Here is an 11,450-nt window from a genome sequence, read left to right on the forward strand (position 1 = left end):
TCCCCATAGCACATACCTCATGGAGGTTATACTGTGGATGAGCTTTTCAGATTGATCTGACAAGCTGGATGGAAGTATTAGTTCAACTGGCTGCAGGCGCAAAACCCGACTTTCTAATTCTAAGCGAGATGCACAGTCCCGAAAACTGTCAAAAATGACTTCTCCAGTAGTTGGTTGGACTGCCTGTCAAATAAAATAATATATACACATTGAGTATTTAAAGTTTCAAGGAGAGCTTCAGTGACTCAAACTGTGAAGCCAGAAAGAAAGTCTGTGGTACAAAAATGATAGATCCCATCACCCATACGCTTAGCAAAAGTGGCAGATTAAAAATATAACGTTTTTCATATAGTAATAATTTTGAAAGGCTACCACAATTTTGTCTCTGTAAAGGATAACAATACCTTAAAAAACGTTAACATGCTCTTGTTACCATTAGTCCATCATTGCTCAAATTTTCTTACTGTTAAGGACTACTCAAATTACATTTTTTTTTTGCTCGTTCTCAATTGCAGTGTGACATTCAAATACAAGCACAATCAAGATGTTTGCAGATTAAAGAATTCGCAACAGACAGGACTCTAGAGATTATTGTACTTATTTCATAGTGTTTTGCCAGTTACACACTTCTCAGCTTTTAATGTTCACTACTAAAGACGATATAAATCTACAGTGTAGGCAGTAATGACTGCATTAGTCTCTTCCTCCAAAGATATTTTGCAGAGAAAAAAGTGCTTGCATGTATTAAAATATCATCCCTGCAAATGTTTAAAGTTTAGCATTAATAAAGCATCTGAACTAACAGGTTTCCTGTATTTGGTTAAAAACATAGCTATGCTTTCAAGAGGTTATGGCAGAAAAAATAAACAAAAAACCAACCAAACAAAAACTAAAACAGAAATATCCAGCTATCAACTCTAAACCTTTTCTGAAGTTTTCAAATATTAAGCTATCACAATACAGTCATAAATGATTTCTCATAAACTGTACCTTGCTACAAGTTAAAAAAAAAAAAAAACACCCTAAGAGAAGATTCAAGAATGGATGAAGATAACCACCTACCTCTTCTGTGAAACTAACTTACCATAATGCCTATAGCAACATCACCTTTCTTCCTGTCTTTTAAGTTTTCTCCATTTTCACAGATACAGAGGAGGTAGTTATCAGGGACATCTGTTGTCACCTCTTCAACATCTACAGAATCATCCAGCTTCAGCAAAGGGTTCACATGTAACAAATGTTAAAAAAAATAACAACTTATAGCACACACAGATTTTGATGGATTTTTCATAGGGCCTTCCAGACTTAAGTCCTTCTCAATTAGATCCTGCATTGGTCCTTCTAGACTAAATGTCTATTAGATTGAGACACATTTCCTTTTTCTGTATTAGCTTGATTCCTCGTACGATCATAGAGGACTTCAGGTGACTGTAAGCACCAGAACAGAACTCAGTGGCTACCTTCATGTTACAGGCAGTCGCAAGATGAACAGATTTCATCAGCTCATGAAAAGGCTATCTTCTGCTGTGTCTGCAGGTCTCCTAATTCAAGGCACGAATAGTTATGCCAAAAGCTAAACTGCCTACTGACTCTGCACATGGCTTACTCCACACATGTTGCCTTGACTTAATAGCCAAAAACCACATATACCTGACCAAAAAAAGCAGGCAGTATCTTGACTCAAGCAGAAGTCTACATCTTAGCAGGAGCAGCAGGTTAATCTCACTGAAAACTTGCTGCGTATCAGTCCACCAGACTGGGTCATACTGCTGAACCTGCTTTCACCCAGTTTGGCAACCACTACAAGAGAATCTGTACGTGCAGCAGAAATTCTGCAACAAAACCTCAGGACTGTGTTATATGCCCCTTTTTTTCCACAAAATACTGAGGAGCAACCTGCTTCCCTGATGTATGGGAAGTGCCATCTCAAAGTCATTAATCTGACAAATGAATGGGAAATACATGATAGTTAACACCCCTTTTCCCCTTCCCTGACAGGGCTTTAGAACCAGCAGCAAACCCGAACATTGTTTTCAAGCCCACAGAAAGCAGCCAAGAAAGGGCTTCAGCACAAGAATGGAGAACATGATGAGAACCTCAATATAAAAGGTACTGATAAGCTACTGATAAGCTCACAGTACAAAAGCTACTGATAGCTCACAGTAAACTCAAAGCAATTCACTTCAGCTCAAGTTTTCTTTTAGGATCTTGGTACCTAGCAAGTACTAGCCTGAGAAATTAAAGAAAAAACAGTAGGGGATAAAGCAGGAAAAAGAAGAATAAAGGCTGGAAGAAGAGAAATTAAGAAAACAATTTCACTAGTCAAAAGCTCTTTTCATCTGTTTTTTACATTTTGTTACAAGAGTTACAAGTGAAATGTCCTTGCCAGATTTTAACAGTCCATTGATTTTAGTACCTTCTTTTCACTTAAAGCAAGTTGTTGACACCAAGCAATCAATTCTTCCTGGGAGCCCTCTTCAATCACTAATTCTATACACTCTCAACCTAGTCTAACACCTAGTTGAAGGCAAGGCCTACAGAACACAGCAGACTTAGGAAAATGACTTAGGCAAATAACTGTAGGAAACACAAACTCTACAGCTTTGCAACAAACCTAAAGCTCTTAAAAGATTAAATTCTTTATAAAGTCTGGATCAGATTTTACCACAATATAAAACTAAAGGAATTTCATTTCCTGCTCCCAGGTCAATCATTCCTATGTCACCTGCCAGCCACTAAATACTCATGTTCCATCTAAGAGATAATTGTAGTATTATGGTATCTCATACACCAAAGATTAGTCTGAAACTAAACTCAGGTGAAAAGGATATCTTCTCCAATAAGCGTAGATTTCGTATAGAGAGCAGTCAGTTTCCGGGTGAAGAGAGAGCTTTTATTTTCTCCAGCAGCTTTCAGTGCTGCAGTTTCCGTTTGTTTTATTACTCCAACCTACAGGCAGACACCCAGACAAGAAGCAATGTTAGCTCCTGGATAAAAGGCAACTTTCTTTTGATAAATCTGGTGCTCTCCTAACAAACGAACACAACAGGTGTACCATTAAAGCTGAACAGGGAGAGCAGAGGCTAACATCAATCCCACTAACAGAGACTACTAAGTTACAGCTTTTCCTTATACTCTATTATTTCAAACTACACCCTCTCAACCGCCCCTCTGCTTCTTGTCCCATTTTGAAACAATTTAGCTAGAGTCCAGCACTTGCCAAAGTATGGCTGCTGCAATCAATTTAAATGCAACAGGTCTTTTTCTTGTAAGCAGTAAAACTCATCATGACACACAAAACAACGGGTATCAACGAAAAGTCTCAGACCTATAGGGAGAGATCAATAACAGGCAGGAAAAGAGGAGAAAAAAAGTATCAGCTGGGATACCAAATAGAAGGGTATAAGAGGGGGGAAAAAAAAAAAAAGGAGGGGGGGGACAGAACATTTCTCTTTATCAAATGCAAACGCTTAAAATAAAGATCACCGAGAGAAAGAACTGTTGCAGAAAATATGAAGCTATTTTTCTGTATAAACAACAGAGGAAGACTCAATCTACTTAAATTCCATGACATTCACCAAACTGAAAAATTGAAATAAGGTTAAGTTAGCATTTTAATTGCAAAAACAGTTGATAATGAATTTCATACTTATAAGATTGTACTACAATAAACGCAAATCATTTCAGTGCTATCCTGTCCAAAACAGCATTTAATAAAAGCCAGAGGGGACCTTATATCCTTTCGCTACAAGTCGCCGCACATGGACAAACAGTCTGTGGCTTGGTATACTGGCAGTCATAAAGTTATGATCTGGATGACAATAAATGTTTAGCTCTCTAGCTGCAATCTGCAAAGTACAAAAAGAAGAGTCAGTTGATAATTCAGGCGATCAACAGTAACTGCAGGTAAAACAGAACTTCTATAAACACAAACGCATCAAAATGCCATTCAGATGTTCATCTCTGTTACAATATTGATTCACAACTATGAAATTATCTTATTAAGAAAACATAAAATTCATGCCCCAGAAGCTTTCCTCCTGGAAGGGGCAATACACCTGGTAACACACTAATATAAGGCAAGTATCCTTCCTTAATCCTGGTAAAAGTTACCTCTGCATCTTCTCCAAAGAAGCGATATTTGTATCCACATTCCACACACAAAACAGCATCTTTATACTGTTTCTTCATTTCTATGAACTGAAGTTCTAGCGGAGTGTAAATGCTCTTGGTTCTCTTGTTAAGGCTTACATCTGAAGTATTTTGAGTATTTTCATAACTCTTAAGAGATGCAGAAAACTGACTAAGATCACAGCGTGACTCCTCCTGTAAATAAGAGGATAAAGAATAGTTAAGAATCATCAAATAAATCAATCACCCCTGCAGACTGACTTACAGTCACCATACAGCGAGGCATTGTTCTTGCAGTAAAGGGCTCCAGAAACAGGCAGCAAAACTATTAAAGTAGGAAATACAGAATACAGTCTATTTGGAATTAAAAGCTATTAAGATGTTGCATCAATTATTTTACTTGCACTGCAACAACCCTTAGACGTCTCAGCTGATACGAAATCCCTGTTGTATCATGAGCGCTCAAACCACACACCAAGAGACATCCAATTGCAAAGACCTGGCAGTCTAAACTGGCCAGACCAAAAAAAGTTTTAAAAAAAAAAAAAAAGTGAAAGGATGAATTACCACTGCAATTTACAGATGAGAAATCAAAGTGTAGAGAGAATAATGATGCTCCAAAAATCCACAGTAAATCAAGAACTAAACCTATACAAGTCTCAATTCACTGTCTTAAGCACCAAACCATTTTTTGTCCAGTCTGCTCTTCCTACGTAAACCCAGCAAACATGCCAAAATCATTTATTTACTCTTAAATAGAGAACATCTATATTATAGTTTCTAAAATCCATAACAGTTAAGGGTTTGAGCCTATTCTCTCTGCTGTTCATCATTCATGATGACATTGTGTGGCTTAGGCCAGCCAACTCACTTCAGCTCTACAACTTTTGTTTTGTTCTGTATTGTAAATGTGATGATGGCGTGCCATTGAGCCTCAAGTGCTTTACAACTGCAGCAAATAGCACTGATACACTTCAGAATTCCTTGCAACTTTTCCAATATCGTGTTTTGATAAAATTGGTTTCAAAAGAAAAAAGATATGCAGACAACTTCCCACACATAAGTTTTTGAAGTGTACAGCTGTACAAAACATGAGTGATTGTCCTGTGCTGTGAGTTGCTATATCTGCAAATAAACCCGTTAAGCTTCAGTTTCTAACAACTACATCTAGATTACACAGAACATGGACGACTGGGTGTTTAGGAGCAATGGATAACTCAAAAAACACATGGACAGTACAAATCACGTACGCTAAGTCATGGAAGTGCATAAAGAATGCAGTGAGAAAATGACAGAAAAAAAGAACGTTTAGCTGTACTGTTAACTTTCAACTTTGCACTTCCCAACAATAAAGGCACGACCCATTTGATAAACAGACAACGCAGCCCAGCACAAACAGCGCTGTACCATGTCCAGAACTCAGATGGCCCCAGGAGCTTGGATGGCTCTGTTATAATCCTCCGCCAGGGGATTCAGCTGTCTTGGATTCAAGCTTTAGCCTGGGCCAGCCCAGGCTAAAGCCATACTGCCAGCCAGCAGCATGAACTCAGCTCATTTTTACCGAGAACACTGTTATCTAAGAGTGAGAAAGCACACGCACTAAGGCCATGAGAGGAAGAAAAGTAAAAACATAGATGAAGTTTAATTGAGATGGAAATAAGTGAGCAGCTCAAGGAATTTGAAGGAAAAATACTAACAAAAAAAGGTTAGAAACTCTAAGAAAAAAGCAAAGAATCAGAAGATAGAAACACCTAAGATAGGCCATTCCAAGGGGCAAAACAGGGGCTCTTCCTCATCTGACTGCCTGATCAGTACAGACTCAACAGGTGTCTTATAGGGAAAGATGAATACATTGATGCTTTGTCAAGTAGACCACGACGAGCCCTCGCTATCTACCGAGTATATTACGCAATAAATTATTGCTGTTTACTTTTACTTTGCATACATCCTGCTTGCAGACTCTCTGCACGTGCTAAAAGCAGTGAAGTAACATCAAATTAACTGCAGTGCAATTAATATACAACCCGGATGATCACATAGTTTTCAGCTAGACCCAACTGTTTTGTTATTGGTTAGGGATCGGCTGGACCCAATTGTCCAAGGATAGGAACGTGCAGTGGCAAAATTGCTATGAAAAGCACATCAGTGTTAGTGTATTGGAAAACAGCCTCTGGAGTAGGAAAGCACTAATACTGCACCAGTTGACATATGGAAGGTTAAAAAACACATCTGTTCAAATATATAGAGAAATCCAAGTTCTGCAGAAACATCCATCTTAAGCGCACAGCCTGGTGGCAGGAGTTCCACGTACACCAAACATACACCAAACATACACTTCTGTTGCGGTTCCTGTCGAACTGTGCCAGGCATGTGCTACCTCCAATATTATTGGAGAGAAAGTCACTAACATAAAAGGAAGAATATTCTCTATGCATACTTTATATAGAAGCACGTGTAAAATACATACACTTCAGAGTTTCAGCACCTAGAATTTGCTCTCACACATCTGTGAGACATGTCATTTATTGACTAAAGTAACAAAGGCAGCGCTTGGTGTCAATGTAACTGCACTGAAGTTGAGTAAAGGCTCAGAAAACTAATAAATCCAAGATAGACAAAGGTTTGATGAAGAGGGACAGGGAAGGATGTGCTTTTCTTTACTCTCCATCTGACCACATAGCTATATATTCCCAATCCCTCATCACAACAAAATCTCTTGCCAAATACCGTTCGTTTCACTCCTCCCCTTTCCATTGTATGTTCACACAGCCCAGACACTCCAATTTAATATCGTAACCTCAGACAAAGAAAGTCAAATTGTACACCCTTCCATACGTTTGCCTTCCTGTGAAGAGCCAGATGTAAAGTCTTCCCTTTTGTTAAAGAATACCTGAATCCCAATGTAAAAACAATACAGGACTCATGATATGCCTTTTAGCACTTAAACAGTTTACACTGTGCAAGGTGACCCCAAAAAAACCACCACACATTTACAATGGTTCCCCTGAATGAGATGGAATTCAATTCCTCCATAATCAAAGGAGAAGCAAGGTACTATTAAACTCTTTATCGACTTATATTGTAGGTATCATTACAATAACTTTTCACGAGAGCTACCTTATAGCTTCTGCAGATGAAAAGAAATAGAGACATAGTTAGTAGTTAGCGATACTAGCTTCAACTACAGCTGAATTGAGCTACATTTCAGTAATAAATTTCTATCAGTTTTTGTTTTCAAAAACACGATTTGAAATTTTCAGCCCCTATTAACTGAAAGAAGGCCACACTAAAGATTTGATATTATGGAAATAGATTCATTCATAATCCCAAAACACATGGCCAATATTTCTGCTCTCTAGTCACCACTTAATAAAAGAAAGCACCATTTAATGATATCACTGAAGAACCACAAGAGCTACTCTGTTCATTATGCTAAGAGTCCAAGAAAACATCCATATATGAATATTGGTCTATTGTGTAGTGCTGTACTATTTCATGACAGAACACAAGATATTAAAAACAAAATGAATCCTCTACCACAGTTGGCTTTTTCAAACTGTAAAAAGTAATCTACACAGCACTGGACCAGAAGCTCTACGTACCTTCTGTGCAACCTTTGGACTAGTGTCCCAAGACTGAAGAGGGCTTTTCATTTCTGAACTTCTCCCCATAATATTGGGGCATTTTTCCAAACTCATAGATTCTTTCTCCTGAAAACTGTCCTCCTGGACTCTGTTACATAGCTGGTTTGAATCACTGGAGAATTCTCTCAATCTGTCTAGAGTTTGCAAACATATACGGGACTTTTCACACTTCTGAGGTTGTTCTTCTCCGGTAAAAATATACGAAAAAAACACATTAGCACATTATTTCTAGAGTAGATTTTATATTAAAATGACTTCAGTCAGCAGGAAACTCAGGCATTTTGCCCAGCCTCCTTCTTCCCTACCCTTCTTCTCTCTCATTACACTCATTCTGCCACTGTGACAGAATTGTGTATTTAATCAGCCTGGTTACCTCCCCAGAAAGTTGACGTTCCTTAACCGCATGCTTCTTCATACACGGGAAAAGAAATACAATTACTTTCCAGACTGATAATTACAAAGCCACAAAATCAGCAAAGGATATTGAGAGATACGTGGTATTTTTTCCAGAACAGTTTTTAAGCAGGCAGTATTTCCAGCTGATGGTCTCCCTTAGTGATTTTTCAAACCATCACATCTATAAAACTGCCATTACTTCATCAGTTTAATACCACTTTAAAAAAATGGGGAGGAATTGTTTACAGTGAAGCATACATGTAATCAACTTTATATTCACTGACTTATTTTTCCTATTACCATCATTAATTTTTTAAATTCGTGGTTCAAGGCTAGATGGAGCACAGCCATTTTCAATGTAATTAAGCAGCTGTAATATTACAATCAAGAGTACTGCATCTGAACCGTTTATTCTGAGGTGGCCCTTAGGTATTCCAGTCGTGGGCCAGGCTGCACACAACTGTCAGGTGTCAGCCATGCTTCAGCCTGTGTCTAAAAGTCAGACTGCCAAACCAACAGCACATAAAAAAAGGCACTTGTAGCATTTCTCTCTGGGTACCTGGACTCCATGGCCTGAACCACTTGTTAAATCTGAGTTAGCTGAAAGGGATTTGCAGAGTAAATCCACAGCAAGGCTTAAATACCCAGACTCAGGGTCACAGAAAGGTGCTTTAACAATACTGCTAATATGCTTGGAATAGCTCTTCAAAGACACATCTTACCTTCAAGAAACACTTCCTAAAGCATCTGCTGATAAAGTTTTTACATTTGACAGCAAAAAAGCTATACTGCGTTTAAGTGCTTGAAGGTTTGTTTACAGTCAACTCACTTTTATCCAGAACCTTCAGTGGGTTAGAGATGTCTTCCACAGTATTTTGTAGTGCCTTCATCTTCTTTTCACAGGGCTCATTGTTTTCAGTTGGTGTCCTCCTTTTTGTGCCACATTCAGAAGTCTGCAACAGAAATCAAACAAAAGAGTTCAGTTACTTTTTACTTGTTGCCATTCTCTATGAATGAAAATAATGAATTTGAGGACTTCATACAGAATAAGACAAAAGGCAAATCTAATTTATAACATATAAAATTCTTAACTATTTTAAGTATCTACTTATTCATTTATAAAATAGTTCTAACATTCAAGGTTACAACAAGAAGAGAAATGAGTGCATTCTGTAAACAAATTGGTCGTTGTGCTAGGAAAAAAAAAGCACTTGCAACTGCCATGGCTTCAAAGGGCAACTTAGAACCACCTCTGGGCCAGAAAACAGAGCCAGCACTTAACTAACTTGCCTCTCAGCCCACACCACCATACTGTGACTGAACCAGATCTCTTTCCATCCTTGCAAATCCGGATTTCCACAATTCAGACCCTTCTTCTTGCCTGGAGCTGGCTACTCACCTTCAAGAGGCAGTGCTTCCAAAGGCCTCCATCCAGATGATGGAAAAATGCCTTCACTACAACAACTTGGAAGTGTTAATTCCAGATTTAAAATATTATTTTCCTAAACTATGTGTTTATATAGCATCTTCCTAGGTTTGTATAAAATACTTTCAGCTACTGCTCTTCAAAAGGCTTTAGACACGCACTTACTTTTAACTCTCTGAAAATAGATCAATTTAAGTTGTTCTAGCATTGAGGCACTCTGACCGACAGATAGAACACAAGCAGTATGCCCAAATAAAAAGTAACTTGCAACTGCAACAACATATACACACTATCATTTCACTTAGAAGAAATGCAAACAACAGACACTTTCAACAGTTAGCCTTCACATTTCATATGTTAATTTTAAGTATATTATTGAGGAAATTCAAACGTCTTAGCACTAACTAGGACCTCCAGCGCCTCAGCAACTGAGCCTGAAACCACCACATAACATACTATATGCACAGTCCACTTGAGTGGCCAAGAAGCTTCCCTTTCTTTGTACTGCTTTCTCATTTCACTTACAATTATCTAAACAACAAAAAAAAAATCTAAAATGTCTATGTCAAGAGCACAAAATCAAGATCTGCAAGGTGAGAAAAGGAACCAGAGAGATTGGTGTGAACTTGGATTCCATTTTTTGGTATAAAATCAAGGTCATTCATTTAAAATTCATCATTCACTCATTCTTTCCATTGGTGCAAGTCTGATTTCAAAAACTCTTTAGTAACAAAGAGTTCTTTGTTTCTTCAAAAGCTAAGGAGGCAAGTCCACCACATTAAACCACTAGGCTAACATTAACTAGGAAGAAAGCTTTCTACATGGACATAAAGTGACAATCACATCATTCAAAATATATTAGGACAAAAAAATACCAAAAAAGATCGACTGGAGGCAGAGGTGAAAAAAGCCTATACCTTTCCAGTGCCAGAAAAGTCTGAGGACATGAACTACAAGGAGAGCCAGCATATAAACACAGAGCAAAATCCAACTGTTCAAAGCCAGAACACTCTTCCGAACAGTGACGCGGATTACAGCAAGCTAGATCACAGCAGGCTGGAGTCCTGGCCTGCTGCATTATGGCTAAGGGTTGTCAACGATCCATAATCCGTGCCACAGATTAAATAAGTCTCATGCCAGAAGACAAAATTTCTGCCAGAAGGTCTAAAATACTGCAGAAGAGACAGCACCAGCATACCAGTTTTGCCAAGACCACGATATCTCTGCCAAGCTTTGGTTTCTATAGTGACTCCAGCCAAAAAAATGGCCATTTCGTGGCAGTTTCTCAGAAGACTGGGTATGGCTACCTTCCGTTATACAAAGCGAAGATGCCAAAGCTGGCTCACGCGGTGCTGAGGCAAGCATGGGTGCTGCCCGGCCAGGACGCCCCATCTGTTGGCGTTAGTCATGCGGCGTCAGGGTGCCCGGGCCGTGCTCCCCAGCACCCCCACCTCAGGCTCGGCACCAGCGAAGCCAGCGCAGAGCCACCCGCCGGCACCACGAAGCCCCCGGCAGGGCGGCAGCGGCCGGCTCGAGCCCTCACGCCGCAGCAGGCCCCCACGCCGCCAACAGAGGCCCCAAGCGTGGAAAACCAGGCCAAAGCCAGACGGTGAAGAACGAGCGGGACGCGGCAACGGGAAGAACCACAAATTCGGGCTTAGCGCCTCCTTTCTTAGGCCAGTTTTTGACAGGCGGCACCGTGAGGCCCGAGGCCGCGGGCGCCCTTTCGTCCGCCGCCCCTTCGTGAGCGCGACGGCCCCTTCCTGCCACAGGCCCCGACCCCGCCCCGCCCCGGGCAGCGGCCGCCGGGCCGGGCCGGGCCGCCCCGCCCCGCTCCGCCCGCCCCCCCCGCG

The 11,450-nt window shown here is 39.9% G+C and overlaps 1 protein-coding gene across 11 annotated transcripts in view; it reads right to left on the reverse strand.

Annotated features, from left to right (window-relative positions):
- Positions 1 to 11,450, reverse strand: part of LOC104152910 (DNA mismatch repair protein Msh3) — a 128,940-nt gene that overhangs the window by 101,835 nt on the left and 15,655 nt on the right. For 2 of the 11 annotated variants that reach the window (XM_068929094.1, XM_068929097.1), the window contains 7 exons: positions 9,001 to 9,124; positions 7,734 to 7,960; positions 4,114 to 4,326; positions 3,732 to 3,848; positions 2,830 to 2,949; positions 1,085 to 1,228; positions 17 to 183 (listed from right to left, as the gene is read on the reverse strand). In XM_068929094.1, the coding sequence (XP_068785195.1) occupies positions 17 to 183; positions 1,085 to 1,228; positions 2,830 to 2,949; positions 3,732 to 3,848; positions 4,114 to 4,326; positions 7,734 to 7,960; positions 9,001 to 9,061 (1,049 nt within the window). In that variant the 5' untranslated portion in view covers positions 9,062 to 9,124. Of the gene's footprint in view, positions 1 to 16; positions 184 to 1,084; positions 1,231 to 2,829; positions 2,950 to 3,731; positions 3,849 to 4,113; positions 4,327 to 7,733; positions 7,961 to 9,000; positions 9,125 to 9,570; positions 11,386 to 11,450 lie in introns of those variants that run through there. The other 9 variants (XM_068929098.1, XM_009688492.2, XM_068929099.1 and 6 more) reach the window with 9 other exon arrangements.

Source organism: Struthio camelus, chromosome Z, assembly GCF_040807025.1.
Source record: "Struthio camelus isolate bStrCam1 chromosome Z, bStrCam1.hap1, whole genome shotgun sequence".
Classification (NCBI taxonomy): Eukaryota; Metazoa; Chordata; class Aves; order Struthioniformes; family Struthionidae; genus Struthio; species Struthio camelus.